Raw genomic sequence first — 18683 nt, forward strand, 5'->3', positions numbered from 1 at the left:
CTGGGCACACGCCAGGAGGATTTGGGTCGAAATGTCCTTTAAATGTGGGTGTCAATGTGGCTTTTGTCTCTACCACTGGGTCAGCTCCAGGCAGCCGAACAAACTGAGGGACTGTAGAGAACTTGGCGGCCCACCATTGACTTTGAACTTCATCCAGGAGAATCCTGGAGAGAAACCCCAAATCTAGAGCAGCCACTTAGAGACTGATGGCTCGTGCGACCACAGACAGAATGATCTCATGCTATTGAGATTGAGTTTAATGCACATTACTGCATGGAAGGGGCTGGTTAGCAGCTTGTGTACTATCTCTAGACAGAAATGCTACCTTAGTCCTATTACGATTCTTTTCTTCCTTCCAGTCCAGTCATTTTGTTTTCAGAGTTTGGTGATGCAGAGGGTCTATGCTGGGTTCTTTGGAGATGTGACAGTAGCCCCTTCAGACGCACGCCCCTGTGATTCCCTATGGGCAGAGGAAGCTGGTTGGGGCAGTGGCCACTCAGCAGAGAAGCAGGGAGCCCCCAGGTGAACCCAGCTTACCTGAGGACAAAGCTGGCGGCCACTTGCAGCATGTCCCACCTTTACCCACTCAAGTGGCAGCCCGTGCTCTGGGCTGTGGGGTGGCAGCCTGTGCTCTGGGCTGTGTGGGTGGCAGCCCGTGTTCTGGGCTGTAGGTGCTCCATTCATGTATGTGCTTCCATGAAGTACAGCTGTTGGGATTTTACCAGGTTGAGGCTCTGCCTTCCGTGGTGTGCAGCTGCACTGCCCTGTCCTGCTCTGAGACGGCGCTGGTGTCCTCAGGCTTTCTTTGCCTGCCGGGGTGATTTCGGATGCAAACCTTGCGTGTTAACGCTTTTTCTTTCAGATGTGCTGGTGAAAGAGTCTAAGTGGACGAAGATGTTCTTTGGAGAAGGCCAGGCCTCCCTGTCCTTCAGCCACCTGCACAAGGACGACGAGGGCCTGTACACCCTGCGCATCGTGTCTCGGGGCGGCGTCAGTGACCACAGCGCCTTCCTGTTTGTCAGAGGTGTGGCAGGGTTGTCAGGGTGCAGACCTTGTGTGTGCCGGGGAGGGGAGGTGGCCCTGGGAGGAAGGAGGCACTGGGAAAAGGAGTCAGGAGGGTGTGAGACCACTTTGATCCTTGGAGACCCCCGTGTGGCACCGATTTTCCCTCGGTGCACGGGCACACCAGGCGCTTCCTGCTGATGAGCAGACAGAGGAATCAGGACACAATCCAGAATAGACCAGAGTCGTCATTCGTTCATATACTCATGAGCATTTGACAAATGGCTCCCAAGAGTGAGTGCACCAGATTTACTGATTCTCAGGGAAGGTAGCCCGAGGACAAAGAGGGGCACAGTGTTGGAGTCCCAGGGAAGAGCTTCCTTACTCTCCTGCCAGCGACCCACTCCCTCTGGACTTTGGCTTAAGAGAAACAGACGTGAGGATGACAGCCAGTGCTGTGACCTCCACCAACCGCTTTAATGAAACTTGTGCTTAAGACGTTTGTGGCCGGGAGCTGTGGCTCACGCCTGTAATCCCAGCACTTTGGGAGGCCGAGACGGGCGGATCACGAGGTCAGGAGATCGAGACCATCCTGGCTAACACGGTGAAACCCCGTCTCTACTAAAAATACAAAAAAATGAGCCAGGCGTGGTGGCGGCGCCTGTAGTCCCAGCTACTCAGGAGGCTGAGGCAGGAGAATGGCAGGAACCCGGGAGGCGGAGCTTGCAGTGAGCTGAGATCTGGCCACTGCACTCCAGCCTGGGCCACAGAGCAAGACTCAGTCTCAAAAAAAAAAAAAAAAGGCGTTTGTGGCCACAACAGCCATCACCACCGGAGGCTTTCTGTCAGGCAGTGTGCTGGGGTCCTACACGGATTTAGTCTTCACGACAGACTCACTATGGAGGCTTCACTCATTCCATTTTATGGAAAGAAAGACAAAATTTGTGATATACATATATATATTTATAAAATGCCTATTGTATACATCCTATAGGTGTGCGTGTATGTGTCTATACTTACATAAACATCCGTGTATACATAAGCCAGAATTCTTACAATAACAGCAAAAGGAAATACTGTTCTCCATTTTCCAGATGAATCCGTTGAGGCTCAGAGGCAGGAGAACTGTCTCTAGGGTGGAGAAGCTGGGATTTAAATTTTGTTGGAGCCTGAGCTCCTGCTATACAGTTGTAGTGTTTTTGGCATCATGTGACTGAGAAGGAGGGGCCACCTACCCCCCAACCCTTTTTTTTTTTGTTTTGTTTTCCTTTTGAGACGGATTCTCACTCTGTCGCCCGGGCTGGAGTGCAGTGGTGCGATCTCAGCTCACTGCAAACTCCGCCTCCTGGGTTCAAGCGATTCTCCTGCCTCAGCCTCCTGAACAGCTGGGACTACAGGCACCCGCCACCGAGCCTGTATAATTTTTTGTATTTTTATTATTTATTTATTAATTTGTTTTTTGAGACGGAGTCCTTGTTGCCCAGGCTGGAGTGCAGTGGTGCTATCTGGACTCACTGAAACCTCCGCCTCCTGGGTTCAAGCGATTCTCCTGCTTCAGCCTCCCGAGCAGCTGGGACTACAGGCGTGTACCACCATGTCAGGATAATTTTTGTATTTTTAGTAGAGACGGGATTTCACCATGTTGGTCAGGCTGGTCTCGAACTCTTGACCATAAGTGATCGGCCCCGCCTCGGCCTTCCAAGCGTTGGGATGACAGGCATGAACCACCATGCCTGGCCTCACCTACGTTTTTATCAGTGTCTATTTCACTCCCCTCCCGCTTCTGCCCTGGGCGGCATCTCGGCAGCCTCTGGGTTTAGGGGCAGCCTCCTTGCTGAGGCACAGCTGACCTACAAGGAAGGCGTCGGAGCGCTCCTGTGCCATGTGGCTGCTGCTCCTCTCCTCTCCGGGTCCCCGGGCTCCTGGCTCCATCCTGATCAGCCGAGTGTCCTTACCTGCTGCCCAGGTTCTCACCTTCCCACCTGCCTCCAGCTCCAGCGGGGTGCAGGATGCATCTGTACATCGTCATGATTATTTTTTCCATTGCATCCATTAGATCAGAGCTTAAAGGAAGGACTCTATCATTAAAGAATATTTCATCTGAAAAGAAATAGAAGAAATGTTGACCAAACGTATCTCACCCTCCTCACTTCCCACACGATAGCCTAAGCTTGCAAGTCTGTGAGGTTAGACACTTCCACCATGTTTCACTGCTATTATTAGGTGGGCGTTAAATGTCCCTTCCATCCTCTGCATGTGCCTGCTGCTATGACGCTCCACCCCATAAAAAGGCAATACATGCAACATGGTTCAAATCGCCTTGCTCACTCAGCAACAACAACGGGAAGAAATTAAGGCGAGGGTGGGGAGTTTAACCATTTTCAATCGCTTTCTGAGGCTTTTGAATGCGAGAGGAAACTACTTGGCTCAATGTCAGGAAATTCTCAGCTTTTAATACCCTGAGGATATGTGAGCAGGAAACTGGATAGTGCTTACACTGCTAAGGATGCGTCACAGGACAGCCATGGCTACTGAATAAATACATAGTTCAGATAAGAGGGTTAACATTCTGTGTATTAACTTTCTAAGTTGCTCTGTTGGTTTTCATGCAGCTGTAATTAAACCTAATTGCAACATGGTCATCAATAGACTGAGAAATGAATGATACAATATCGTCCCAAACATTGGCTCAAAATTGGCCCAAAGAGTAAATCACCCAATTTCCTAAGGATTTTGAAATAGAATAGTATCTCAGGTGATATTTCTCAGGTGTTAGAAATGCTGAATTGTTGTCACTGTTTCATCCACACCTTTCTGGCCACGTGCCGTTATGCAACATAGCAGCACCAAGAGAAGATGAACTGAGTTCGGGATCTAATGACAAAAATTTGTAGACTTAAGTGTTTTATCGAGGATTCTATGTTTTGAAACTTTTTAATTCATAAATAATTTTATATTTCTTGTCACCAATTTCCACCAGAGTAAGAAATATTCTAGTACTTGGAACTTGAGGATTAAACAGGGGATCAAATCAAGGGGATAGAATTGGAGCTTGGAGGAGCTGTAAACAGGCTTTGCAGTGACCCCAGCCTTTAAATGACAGCTGTGTGCCTTTTCTCTCCCCGCCCCAAGATGCTGACCCGCTGGTCACAGGGGCCCCCGGCGCACCCATGGACTTGCAGTGCCACGACGCCAACCGAGACTACGTCATCGTGACCTGGAAGCCGCCCAACACCACCACCGAGAGCCCTGTCATGGGCTATTTTGTGGACCGGTGAGTGTCTTCTACATGGAATCTTACCATGGACGATATATTGAGAAATCTTTCTCAACACAGGTTGACGTTCCCATTGTTTGATTGGTTCTAGGTCCATGGCTAATTGGTCGTATAAGGTCCTGTTTAGGCAATTGGTAAATACGGCCAAGTAGGCTGAGCCCAGCGTAACCACACTGGGTTTCTTTTTGTTGAAAGTGTGGCCTCATTTGCCTGTTGCACAGTAACCAATTGCCAGTAACCAATCCCACCAATGTCTTCAGGCTTGCTCTGAGCCTCGTGCTGTGCTTCCGTTGAGGTACGGGCTATGCCTCATACTGGAGAGGGCCCTGGCTCTAGCAGAATTCAGGTTTGGAACTGTCCTTCCCTCCTGAGAGACAAAGTGGTGTGAAGAATGCCAGCTCATTTCTACCAAAGTTCTTTCCTTTTCCCTACTGGGGAATATGTGTTCTTCTTGTTTCCAAGGGAGAAATCTTGAGCTTTGAAATATTGGGTTTGTGTTTTAGTTGATAACTTACGTTTAGGTCATCATTGGAGCCAGTGGAGTTTGAACTCTTTGACTTCCCGTATTGGGGACAGCACTCGGAGGCTGGGAAGTACACTGAGCACAGCCAGTGGGTTTACTAGATATGCAATTTATGCCCTAAATACAAATTCCGGTTATTGGAGTAAATTCTAGTTGAGAAAATGAATTTAGAAATTAGAGAGTATTAAGAGGATGGTTCTGGCCAGGTACGTTGGCTCACGCCTGTAATCCCAGCACTTTGGGAGGCCAAGTCAGGTGGATCACGAGTTCAGGAGATCAAGACCACCTGGCCAATATGGTGAAACCCCATCTCTACGAAAAATATAAAAATTAGCTGGGTGTGGTGGTGTGTGCTTGTAATCCCAGCTACTTAGGAGGCTGAGGCAGGAGAATCTCTTGAGCTGTGGAGGCGGAGGTTGCAGTGAGATGAGATTGTGCCACTGCACTCCAGCCTGGCTACAGAGTGAGACTCCTTCTGGAAAAAAAAAAAAAAAAAAGAGGATGGTTCCTGCTAGAAATGCAAAATTTTATATGTATATTAAACAGAAAAATAAGGTGATTAGCTCAGGAAAAAAAGAGGGAATTGGCTTACTTTTTTTTACGCTGATTAAATTCTCTTCCAACAAAGCTACTTGTTTGACTTAAACATTCCCCATCAAAGTAATATTTTGATGTGCTAGAGACAGTTCTGCAGGGACTGCTGTTCAGGGCTTACCTTGAATTAAGCAACAACAGCAAGAAAAACAAACCCTCAAAGTGATCTTCTTTTCTCCTGGGACAGCTGATAACTTCTCTGGCCATGTTGACACAAACCATTTCCTGCACTGTCTCAGTTAACAATCCGCATTCCTCCCCTCATTACAAAAAGAGCAAACGTGAACATCAAAGCAACCGAACGTTTTGGGAATGGGGGTGCATTTGGAAGTGGGGGGTGCAGCTACTCCTCTGTCCTTCCTTCAGGCTTACAACTTGCCAGCTGTTGCCTGAAGTTGAAGGTTTTCCCACCAGACTTTTGGTTTTGACCTTGTTGTTTTCTTTGGCTAAAACAGCCCATGACTTGTGGATCAGAGAGCTTTCATTAAAAGTGCTAGATCCTTAGTGGGAGAGCTGGTTCTTTCCCAGATGAAGGCACCACTCTGGGGTTGAAGTGCTCCCTCCAAAGACTGATTTTCTGAACTGGCTCTTTTCTCCTGGGGATTTAACATGAAGAGTTTTTTCTTACATTTTTCAACCTGTGAAAAATGGAGGTTAATCTTTCCTATATTTCCAGGTTTCTGGTCAGGAATTAATATTTTCAAAAGACTTCTACATTCCACTTGAGAAGCATTCTAGAAAGAAATGCCCTAATGTTATTCCAGGAGACTGGAAGCCAGCTTTCCCGGGGACCCGGGCCCTTGGTCCCACAGAGTAGGATGGGAGCTGGAGGCAGAGTGGGCTGAGCCTGTTTCCCCAGCCTGGGCCTCAGACAGGTCACGCCGCAGCTTAGGGGTGCCTTGACCATGTCACATAATTCGGAAAAAGAACTGTTCAGGATATGTCTAAAATAACTTTTTGAGGAGATTTTTGCCTAAATGTGTTTGATGACAGGAATTGATCTTCAACTATAAATTATTAAGATTCATGGGTATATATTACACATATAATAGATAATACATATAATATATATATTGAATTTTCTAAATAGCTCTGTCTTTTAAAGTTTACCTATACAAGACAATATTTTAGCAGCACAGATTTTACTGGCATGAGATATTTTCCTGTTATAATCGGTGTGTGCATGTATGTATATGCCTATATATATTTAGTAGGTTGCCACATTTGTTATTCTCTGTTGTTTTTCTTTTATTAACTTGAAGATGTGAAGTAGGAACGAACAACTGGGTTCAGTGCAATGATGCACCAGTGAAAATCTGCAAATACCCAGTCACGGGGCTTTTTGAAGGAAGGTCTTACATATTCCGAGTGAGGGCGGTGAACAGTGCGGGCATCAGCCGCCCCTCCAGGGTCTCTGATGCGGTGGCCGCACTTGACCCCTTGGACCTCAGAAGGTTACAAGGTAAGCCGCTCACGCCTCAGTATCCACTGTGCCCAGGAAGCTTTGGCTGCTTTGTGTGTGATCTATTCTCTCTTTCCCTCCCAACTCGTTGCGAGCCAAGAGAATGCCCTGTGTGCAGAGTGTAGCACAGGCTGTTTCACTGTTCTCCAACGTCTCTACCAACATCACTGCAGGAATGAGAACAGGATGACATGTACACTCTAAAATGATTGTGCCTCACCTCCAGAAAGCTCTTTGCTGGAATCCAGTCAAATTGGCTCAGAATTAGACCTTTTTTTTTTATTCCATTGGTGATATAATTTCAACACATAATGACACTTAGAAGGCCATCCTATTTCTGAGTTTTAATTTTGCATGACACAGATTCCTCAATGGGACTGGGCCCTTTGTTATGGTTCTAGGTGAGCCACTGTATTTTCCTTACCCACATGGTCCTTTGCATCCACCACCAAGAGCGGAGAAGTGCTGTTACCAGGACACTTCCAGAATCAGCTCGGATGCCCCCAGAGGACTCACAGGCTGTAGTCCTAATGCAGAGGAGATGCAGAACTGGCACAGAATTAGGAAAGATGGGGGCTTTTTGGGAAACCTTCGCATGTCAAATCAAGTGTCAACCTTTCTCTCTGCAGCCGTTCATTTGGAAGGAGAGAAGGAGATTGTCATTTATCAGGATGACCTTGAAGGTAAGTCGCTCCTTATCACTCCAGCTGCTCGTCCCCTGGGGATTTGGAGTTGTAATTGGAGATGGGAGAGATGGACAGAGAACGCCCCCTACTGGGCACAGCCTCTGCATGGAAAAATGAAAACTGCAGGTCAGGCCTGCAAGCCCTAAGAAAAAAACAAGACAGAGTGAGAGGGTGGGAGGAAGGGTGAAGGAGTAGTGAGTCTTAGACTCACCTTTCATTTGGGGTTTACAAAGGCATTCTTTCGGGCACTCATAGAGAAGAAACCCAACTAAAGCTAAGACTTGGTTCCTGGATGACGTAAGATCCGTTCTCATGGATTGCATTGTGAAATCGATTTCATTTTACATTTTCTAAGCAAAAATTTTGTTCCTGACATTTTAACTGAAATGCATCGAGTCTTTCCTGCCAAAGGGTGTTCTTGGTCCTTATTTATATTTGATTTTGTGGCTATTTCTTCTCCCTGATATTCCTTTTAAAGAGCTTTAGAAAGAATGATGTGTTAACGAGAATCCAACATTATTAACCATAAATCAAAAGATTTTAATTGGACTTATAACTAGAGTTCATAGAGTGCCATAGGTGAAAACTTAAAAAGAAAGATTTCGAATTAGTTTGGAGCCACTGGCTAAGAAGCGGTGATTTTGAGCTGCTCTTTAAAATCACAGCCGTGTTCTCTCTCCCAGAGCTGCAGTCTCAAAAACGTTTTCTGGATCGATTTTCTACATCTGAAGCAGATAGGTCCCCATCTAGTATCCACACATTGCATTTTCTGCCACGTGAAGATTTTTCTCTGGGATCTCAAAACAAACATATGTCCCAATGTGTCCCATGAGGGACATAAACTCCCAAAAGAAGACCTTAAGAGTTCTGGTCAAGCCAAGGTAACCTTTAAGCCTTAGTCAAACCCTCTGGCTCCAGAAAGACCTAGAACTCAGGACGGACACTCCATACGTAAGGAATGAAAGTGAGGGCTTTGGGGAGGGCAACTTCTTGCAGCTTCCTGGGCATCTGGTGTTTTGACTCAGCCTAGTATTCTGTCTCATGCATGGTAAACCCTTTCCATTTTGCCGATGATTAAAACATGGATATTTGAATGACTGAAAAATGGCTCCAAATTCTTTTGGAAGAGAAGGCATGCTTGAGGCTGACCAGCCTGTGTAGAATGAGGTTTGCTTCTGGTCTGTGGGAGGAACAGGCAGCCCAGGCTGTGTGGAATGAAGTCTGGTCCTGGCCTGTGGGAGGAACAGGCAGCCCAGGCTGTGTGGAATGAGGTCTGGTTGCCTGTGGGAGGAACAGGCAGCCCAGGCTGTGTGGAATGAGGTCTGGTTCTGACCTGTGGGAGGAACAGGCAGCCCAGGCTGTGTGGAATGAGGTCTGGTTGCCTGTGGGAGGAACAGGCAGCCCAGGCTGTGTGGAATGAGGTCTGATTCTGGTCTGTGGGAGGAACAGGCAGCCCAGGCTGTGTGGAATGAGGTCTGGTTGCCTGTGGGAGGAACAGGTAGCCCAGGTTGTGTGGAATGAGGTCTGGTTCTGGCCTGTGGGAGGAACAGGCAGCCCAGGCTGTGTAGAATGAGGTTTGGTTCTGGCCTGTGGGAGGAACAGGCAGCCCAGGCTGTGTGGAATGAGGTCTGGTTGCCTGTGGGAGGAACAGGTAGTCCCCCTTCTCACTCCTCACAGGCAGACAGATTCAGGGAGGAGACGGGCAGCCCGGACCATGCTGAGTGGATGTGTAGGATTCCAGCCTGGCAAAAATGAGCCACGGTGAGAAGGTGTAACTTGCTTTGTAAACGTCACATATCTGTGATGAGATTTGCCTTCTGTCCAGGCCATTGTGAAGAGCACTGGGGAAGGGAAATCATGTAATGGAATGAAGCTTCCCCAGGCGGAAGCCCTGCCTTTTTGGAGGGACAGTCTATCTTTCTAGCGAGACGTGATTGTGGTAGGATAGACGTAGCCCGCTGTTCATGACGTGTCAAAGGAAGAAAGAGCAGGTGTCCTGAGGCTTGGTTTGCCAGTTGATAAAATGCAAGTTTGGTGTCCAGAAACAGTAGCTCTCATTTCTTGCTGGAGTAAAGACACAGATGCTATTTTCCATGGTCTCGTGTTTTCCTTGCTTTCAGCAAGGCAGGTTTCTGGCTGGTTGGGCCTGTGCCCTCCTCTGTTGGAGGTTTGCTTCTGGTCTGTGGGAGGAACAGGCAGCCCAGGCTGTGTGGAATGAAGTCTGGATTTATTCATCCTCAGGGGACTTTTCCAAGGCTGTGTTTATGTGGTGGGTCATGGGAGGCTGAGGGTGAGACTCTCAGATGGAAAATTGCTTGACTTGGTACGTGGACACTGCCTGAGGCTCAGCCTCCCGGGCTTCAGTTCTCTGACGTGACGCCTTGTGTACAGTGAACAGGCAATTTCCATGGTCAGAAACGAAGTGGGTATGAAATTGAAATTCTGCTACGTTGATATGGGGGTTTGGAAAGTTCATCTGTTCACCTCAGCCATTTTAAACAAGGAGTAACTCCTCTAACTTAAAAAATCTTTATCCGAAGAAAGAGATCTATAATGTTTCGAAGCGAACCATTTCTGGGTTCAAGAATTTGCTATTAGGAAGTTCCCTTTTCTACCTGTGTCTTTTTTCTTCAGCTGATTTTCTTTTTCTTTTACCATTGCTTTAGCTAGAAAACACTTGGTAAATGCCACCTGTTTTAAAGAAACAGAAACTCAGTACTGTTGTTGGCTAAAAATGGCTCCTCTGCTATTTTTGACTTTTTGCTAAGTTTTCCGTATCGTTTTAATCTTGGGCAATGTCTTCCTTCAAACATTTAAACGGCTATCCATGCTCTTCCCTTAACACAAACCCAACTTGCCCAGTATTTCTTGAATTGCTTCGTTGAAAAATGGACACCGTATTCTTGGAAAGGCCAGAATAGACTCTTGCAGAATTTAATGAGAGTGTTTTTACTCTACTGTTTTACCACGTTTTTCTCTCCTAATTATGCATGCAAGCGTTGGCTGTGCTGTCCTGGGCTGGGTCATCTGCAGCCCACGTGCTCAGTCACTTGCTCTGTGCTCTGCAGGACCCTAGAATTCTGTCAAATCTAAAATAAACTCGGCGTTTCATTTACTTAGAGAAAAATCTCCTGGGGAGGTTGTGGTTTCCTTAGGTGGATGAGGGAACAAAATGCAGAAGTTGGAACCAGAAGACCTAAGTCTGGACCCCAATTCAGCCACCCAGTAACTGTGTGATCTTAGGAAAATGTTATGTTTTTATGAGATCAATTTCTGGAATTTTTTTTTTTTTTGAGACGGAGTCTTGTTCTGTCGCCCAGGCTGGAGTGCAGTGGCCGGATCTCAGCTCGCTGCAAGCTCCGCCTCCTGGGTTCCCGCCATTCTCCTGCCTCAGCCTCCCGAGTAGCTGGGACTACAGGCGCCGCCACCTCGCCCGGGTAGTTTTTTGTATTTTTTAGTAGAGACGGGGTTTCACCGTGTTAGCCAGGATGGTCTCGATCTCCTGACCTCGTGATCCACCCGTCTCGGCCTCCCAAAGTGCTGGGATTACAGGCTTGAACCACCGCTCCCGGCCTCAGTTTCTGGATTTTTAAGTGGAGGAAACCAATAGTATCTTCCTCCATACACGAACAGAACCCAAAATAAGATATTGGATGTGAAAGCATTTTACAACAATAATATATATTATATATTAATAATGTATATAACATAATAATACGAGAAGTATGTGTGTGTTTATCTCTTACTGTTTTCATTTAGTATTGACTTGGCCCATTGGAACAGGGCTCGGGAGCCTTCAGGGCTGAAGCAGAGGTGAGGGCAGTGTCAGTGCCCTGGGGGTAGAACCGTTGGCCAGTGTCTCGCCTGTGCTTAGCGGCATCTCCGGTGTGCTTAGCAGTGTCTTATGTGTGCTTAGTGCTGTCTCATGTGTGCTTATCAGTGTCTCATGTGTGCTTAGTGGTGTCTTGTGTGTGCTTAGTGGCATCTAACCTGTGCTTAGCGGCATCTCGCATGTGCCCAGTGGCATCTCATGTGTGCTTAGTGGTATCTTGTGTGTGCTTAGCAGTGTGTCACGTGCTTAGCAGTGTCTTGTGTGTGCTTAGCGGCATCTCACATATGCCTAGTGGCATCTCACGTGTGCTTAGTGGTGTCTCATGTGTGCTTAGTGGTGTCTCGCGTGTGACTAGCGGCATCTCACATGTGCTTAGCAGCATCCTGCATGTGTCTAGTGGTGTCTTGCGTGTGCTTAGTGGTGTCTCTCGTGTGCTTAGCGGTATCTCACATGTACCTGGCAGTGTCTCGTGTGTGTTTAACGTTCTTTTGCTTTCCCTCGGCTCCCCTCTCAGCTGCAGGGTCATTGCTCATGCCCACCCCCGTGCTTCCCTCTCCCTGGCTTGTGGGACCCTTTTGAACCCTTTTCTCCTCTCTCCATGGTGGGAGCATCTGCAAATCCGCAAGGCTCCTGTGATCACATTGTCCGAGGTGATGACGACGTGAAGAATGACTCAAGTGTCTTGCCCCGGCCGGGGATCACCTGCTGACAAAGCTGTGTTCTTTCTTCCCACCTTGTCATCAAAGGAACTGTCTCTCACTCCGCTTTCTCTGGTCTTTTGCTACGTGCAGGGGCAAAGGCGGCAAGACCGTTCCAAGAGTGTGAACAAGATTCTGCAGTCAGCGGCTCACATCTGCTCGCTGCTTCTGTTCGTTGCCTTGTTCTTTCTGTCCCCTTGGTTTGCTTCCCTCGTCAGCACCTCTGAAATAAACCAGGATTCCATTTTGGAATTTCGGCGTGTATTACAGGAGGATGAGTTTTCCGCGTCTTCTCTCTGGAATGCTTTTTTCTGTGGGTCTCGAGGTGTGGACACGGTGCATGGGTGGAGAGCAGGCCTGTGGAGTGTCCCCCGCCCCGGTTACCTCTGCACTTTCCGGAGACACGCTGACTCCTTGTGTGAAATTCAGCACCTTACCAGAATGATCCCAGCTCAGCCTGTGTTGTCTCTGACACGCAATGCACTGTGCAATAGGGCTCAGGAAACGAAACCCAGTCTTGCTTTGTGCTATTTCTGTGTTCAATTCCTGGCCTGCCACAGAGTCCTGAGGGAGCAACTGGATTTTGAGAAGGGCTCAGAGATGTCCCGGGGAGGTTTCAGACCATTTTAATTATGTGCTAATCTAATTGGAGGTTCATAACATTTTGTATCACAATTTCAAGAACTGTGGGTCTGGAAAAACCTCCACCTCCACTCCTTATGAGAATCTCCTATAAATTAAGACAGAAATCCCCACACTTCATAGTATATTTTAAAAAGATGTATGTCAGAAGAGAGGCATATGGAGCATCTCTGACTGCAAATATTCTAGCATAAGTTATTTGCAAAAGGCTTATTAACATCACTCCAGAATTCAAACATACAGACATGGACTACAGTGCCTGTGAATATGGTACTGAGCTTCTGAGGGAGGAGCAGGCAAGGTGCTTTAGAAGCAGATGCATAATTTAAGTGCTCTGAGGGCACACGGTATAAAGAAAGAATCTGGAGGGGATCCTTAGCGGTGGGGCCACCTCGTTCCGCGGTGCTTCGTATTGCAGAACACAGACTGCAAATACGTTCTCTGCACAGATTCCCAGTGCAGTCAGGGCTCCATTTCGGATGCAATGCCTGGTTTCTTCTGGTAAATCCTTCCCCCTCTTCCAGCAGAATCTCTGGAAGACTTTCAGATGAGATTCCTTTCTTATGAACTGCCTTATATCTGTATCGGAAGCAAAAATGATCTAATGGCACCTTATCCTCTGGTTCCGAAGAAGCAGATCTTTGGGGTTTGTTTGCTTTTCCCAATGGAAATAAGACAAAGTGCGATACCCATGTGGTAGCATCCTCCAGTGCCCCGAGGTGGGCAAAGTGCAATACCCATGTGGTAGCATCCTCCAGTGCCCCGAGGTGGGCAAAGTGCGATACCCGTGTGGTAGCGTCCTCCAGTGCCCCGAGGTGGGCAAAGTGCAATACCCATGTGGCAGCGTCCTCCAGTGCCCCGAGGTGGGCCACGGCGAGGCTGATGGGGGTCCTCCAGCACTCACCGAGTTTATTATTCCTCCAGGTGACGTCCAGGTTCCAGGGCCTCCCACCAATGTGCACGCCTCTGAGATCAGCAGAAACTATGTCGTCCTCAGCTGGGAGCCACCCACTCCCCGTGGCAAGGACCCACTCATGTACTTCATCGAGAAGGTAAACTCTCAGTCTGTGTCCTGGAAAAGCAGATCTCTGCGTGGCCCCCCACTGTCATGATCTCTGCGTGGCCCCCACTGACGTGAGCTCTGCGTGGCCCCCCACTGTCGTGAGCTCTGCGTGGCCCCTCACTGTCGTGATCTCTGCGTGGCCCCCACTGACGTGAGCTCTGCGTGGCCCCCCACTGTCGTGAGCTCTGCGTGGCCCCACAGTGTCATGATGTCTGCGTGGCCCCAGTGTCGTGATCTCAGCGTGGCCCCACTGTCGTGATCTCAGCGTGGCCCCACTGTCGTGATCTCTGCGTGGCCCCACAGTGTCATGATATCTGTGTGGCCCCACAGTGTTATGATGTCTGCGTGGCCCCAGTGTCGTGATCTCAGCGTGGCCCCACTGTCGTGATCTCAGCGTGGCCCCACACTGTCGTGTTTGCTCTGTTTTAAAGATGGTCCATCAGTGGGTCCAGACCCTGCACGTTGCTGGGGAACATGAGGTCACACCACAGCTGGGGCGGAAATTGGCACCGGGGGCTGGGCTGTGCCCTAGCCCGACTTTGCACCTTTGTGTGAGCAGGGAGTCGCTTTCCTCTCTGGGTGCCCGTGTTCTCCACTGCCCCGTGGAGGGTTCCACCATCTCCTTCCTGCTGCAGCATTCCAAGCACCTACGTCTGGGGATTCCAGATTCCTCACTGGCCGTGCTTGTGCACAAGCTGTATGGCCACTGGGTGGCAATCGTGTAGAGGAAATTCACACAAGACGGAGAAGCGTTAGAATTGCCAGATCATCCAATAGAAGGCTTTTTTTTTTTTTTTTTTTTTTTTTTTCCTGAATGCATACAAAGAAATACAAAATACATTGTATATTGCAGTTCTGTAATCACACACAAGTGTATGTAGGTAACCTACAGAATTTCACAAATGATAACCTCACCCAGCACACATTCTCTTTTTAGCCTGTCCTGTCACATTAAAAACACAGGTTGTGACCCACAGATCTGACTTGGTGACCCTCTATTGGGTTGTAGACCACAGTTGGATAAGCCTCCAATGTCCTACAAAGGCTGTAACTATGGTTTTGTGATACAAAATTTATATTATAATATGTAATCCAATAGACAGTATGCACGTGACAGAGAATATAACATATATAAGCTTATGCCACCTAGTACAATAATCACATCCAGCACCACTCAATGCAGCATGGCGGAAACAGAAATGGAAATGAACCATATTTCAGACTCCAGAATGGAGGAGGGCCCTCTGGGCTTCTCTGCTTATTTGCAATGCGTGCTATCTAGGGGGTAGAAACTGGAATTATTTCAGGGTAAACATTACATTATTAATTCTGGGTGACAAAATATCGTTATTTGTGTTACAAAAATACAAGTGGTCAGTCCCTCTGTGGGGCTCTCCTGGGGTGGAAGGTATTTTCTCAGGCCCCTCATTCCCCTCATCCTCCACCAATCCCAGAAACACCAAGTTTGCAAACACACTTTTATTTTTATTTTTGAGACCAGGTCTCATTTTGTCACTCGGGCTAGAGTGCAGTGGCACAGTCATGGCTAACTGCAGTCTCCACTTCCTGGGCTCAAACAGTCCTTCTTCCCCAGCCTCCTAACCCCCAGAGTAGCTGGGACCACAGGTGTGCGCCACCACACCCAGCTGATTTTTAATTTTTTGTGTAGAGAGGAGGTCTCGCCGTGTTGCCCAGGCTGGTCTCAAATTCTTGGCACAAGCAATCTTCCTGCCTCAGCCTCCCAAAGTGCTGGGATTACAGGCGCTTCAATGTGTTGACAGGCCAGGTGAGCCACAACACCTGTCCTGCAAACACAGTTTTAGAAAGAGGACTGTACCGTCGAGCCAGTGTGTGGGCAGAACCACCTGCGGTCGGTATTGATGACATGGCAGACACACTTTTTTTGTAATTTTTATTATTTTATTTTTCCATTAGTTATTGGGGTACAGGAGGTATTTGGTTACATGAGTAGGTTCTTTAGTGGTGATTTGTGAGATGTGGGTGCACCCATCACCTGAGCAGTATACACTGCACCGTATTTGTAGTCTTTTATCCCTCGCCCGCCCTCCCAGTCTTTTTTTCCCCCAGTCCCCAAAGTCCATTGTGTCATTCTTTTTTTTTTTTTTTTTTTTTTGAGATGGAGTCTCGCTCTGTGGCCCAGGCTGGCGTGTAGTGGTCGGATCTCAGCTCACTGCAAGCCCCACCTCCCGGGTTCACGCCATTCTCCTGCCTCAGCCTCCTGAGTAGCTGGGACTACAGGCGCCCGCCACCTCGCCTGGCTAGTTTTTTGTATTTTTAGCAGAGATGGGGTTTCACCGTGTTAGCCAGGATGGTCTCGATCCCCCGACCTCGTGATCCGCCCGCCTCGACCTCCCAAAGTGCTGGGATTACAGGCTTGAGCCACCATGCCCGGCCCATTGTGTCATTCTTATGCCTTTGCAGTAAACACATTTTTAAGAAAATGTAATTTCAGCTTTTATTTTAGCTTCAGGGGGTACCTGTGCAAGTTCTGACAAGGGTATATTGTGTGATACTGATTTCGAGGTACAATTGATCTCCTTACCCAGGTAGTGAGCATTGTACACCATAGGTGGTTTTCCAGCACTTGCCCTGTCTGGTAGGTTTCGATGTCTATCGTTGCCATCTTTGTGTCCATGCGTACCCAGTGTTTAGCTCCCACTTATAAGTGAGAACATGCAGTATTTGGTTTTCTGTTCCTGTGTTAATTCACTTAGGATAACAGCCTCCAGCTGCACCCATGTGGCTGCACAGGACATGATTTTGTTCCTCTTTATGGCTGTGTAGTATTCCATGGTGTGGAGGCACCACGTTTTCTCTCTGCAGTCCACCGTTGATGGACCCCAGGGTTGAGTCCATGTCTTTGCTGCTGTGGACAGCGCTGCGATGAACATACAAGCACATGCATTTTCTGGGTGAATGATTTATTTTCCTTTGGGCACATACCCAGGAATGGGATTGCTGGATGGAATGGTAGTTCTGCTTTAGGTTCTCTGAGAAGTCTCTGCACTGCTTTCCACAGTGACTGAGCTAACTGACATTCCCCCAGCCGTGGATAAGCCTTCCCTTTGTGGACCCACATTCTGAGGTAGGAGAGGAAGCTCTCCTATAGACACCTGGACTGCGGTTGCTTGGGGTTGTGAGGGCCTCAGGCCCGTGACGCCCTGGAGGCTCCCACCGCGAACGCCTGGGGCAGATGCAAAATAGCGACTTTTCACTTCCACCAAAATGAGAGAAAATCTCTTCAAATATGAGTCTGATTTCTAGAAGTCTGGGTTGCTATCTGAAATTTTCAGCAGACTGACCAGGGTCAATGTATATCCAGCTTTTACTACCACAAAACTGCTTTCAAAAAAGGAGTTTTATCTCTATGTGAAAAAATAAAATAAAATGTAATCAAGGTTTTTAAAGTAATTATGAAAGATAAAAAATAAATAAGCAGTATATAAAATTTGGGAAAGACAGAGAAGTTACATGGAATGCAATTAAAATCAACAATAATTCCACCATATTAAATAGTTGTATTAGAGTGTGGTACATATAGTTATAGTCTTTTACTCCATAGATTTTAATGTACTTGTTATATCATACCATTTGCATTCTGTGTTACATTCCACAAAATAACGTAATTCCTCTTATTAGACTAAATATCTTTTCACAGTAATTTAACTGGCTATGTGGTTTTTAATCTATGAACATATCATCGTGTGTCTTACTGCATGGAGAGTCATTTTGATTGCTGTCATTTTATCACTACTGCAAGTAGCTGCAATATGGTAATAATTTTAAATTGAAATGTGAACCACTGAGTTATGATGGAATTTTGCAAATATACTTCTAAATTATCTTTTATTATTTGCAGGTTAATTCTATTTTGCTAAAACTACCACCTGTGTATTGATTCTCTTACGTTTTCTATGTTTAATAATTTACTTTAATGGAAAAATATTTATTAGTAAATATGATCAACTTTGGGTAATTTGTGACTTCCTTCTCCAAACTGGCATCATGTTTCATAAAACTCAGTAAAGATGCATGGCCATCCTCTGTGTGCGAGACACGGTGGGCGAGCCTGGTGGACCTGGGTTAGAGAGAACAGAGCATTTCTTTCTCCTCCACACGCCTCTGGAAACCTCTCAGTTTTCACCGCCAGTCTCGTTTCTCTTTGTAGTCCGTGGTGGGGAGCGGCAGCTGGCAGAGAGTCAACGCCCAGACGGCCGTGAGGTCCCCGAGATATGCTGTGTTTGACCTCATGGAGGGGAAGTCGTACGTGTTCCGAGTACTGTCAGCCAACCGGCATGGCCTGAGCGAGCCATCGGAGATAACGTCCCCCATTGAGGCCCAGGACGTGACCGGTGAGCTGTCACCCTGGGTGGCCTCAAGTCAGGACGGGCTAAGAGTGGGGTTGACACCAAATAGCCTTAAATTATGTGAATAAAGACGTTAATGTTATAAACGAGTTGAAGTTCAAATGGACTTAAACTTCACTTTACGAGAGATTAAGAGCTCTCTGCCATGTTTTGTTTGGTTCTTGACATTTCTCCAAAGCTCCATCTTCTCTTTATGAAACTAGTAAGTGAGTTGAAAATATGGTTAGGAAATGGTCACTTTCATTGTTTTATTTAAACTTTTTTTTAACTTTTATTTTAGGTTCAGGAGTCCATGTGTAGGTTTGTTACATAGTTAAACTTGTGTCCTGGGGGTTTGTTGTAAAGATTATTTTGTCACCCAGGTACCAAGCCTAGTAGCCATTAGTGACTTTTCCTGCTCCTCTCCCTCCTCCCACCCTAGACCCTCTGATAGTCCCCAGTGTGTGTTGTTCCCCTCTATGTGTCCATGTGTTCTCATCCTTTAGCTCCCACTTATGAGTGAGAACATTTGGTGTT

The 18683-nt window shown here is 47.3% G+C and overlaps 1 protein-coding gene across 2 annotated transcripts in view; it reads left to right on the forward strand.

Annotated features, from left to right (window-relative positions):
- Positions 1-18683, forward strand: part of MYOM2 (myomesin 2) — a 103040-nt gene that overhangs the window by 26714 nt on the left and 57643 nt on the right. For both annotated transcript variants that reach the window (XM_005562519.4, XM_074000212.1), the window contains exons 10-15: positions 863-1024; positions 4135-4276; positions 6659-6858; positions 7488-7541; positions 13641-13768; positions 17969-18152. In XM_005562519.4, coding sequence (XP_005562576.3) covers positions 863-1024; positions 4135-4276; positions 6659-6858; positions 7488-7541; positions 13641-13768; positions 17969-18152 — 870 coding nt within the window. The remainder of the gene's footprint in view (positions 1-862; positions 1025-4134; positions 4277-6658; positions 6859-7487; positions 7542-13640; positions 13769-17968; positions 18153-18683) is intronic.

This window comes from Macaca fascicularis, chromosome 8 (genome assembly GCF_037993035.2).
Source record: "Macaca fascicularis isolate 582-1 chromosome 8, T2T-MFA8v1.1".
Taxonomy (NCBI): Eukaryota; Metazoa; Chordata; class Mammalia; order Primates; family Cercopithecidae; genus Macaca; species Macaca fascicularis.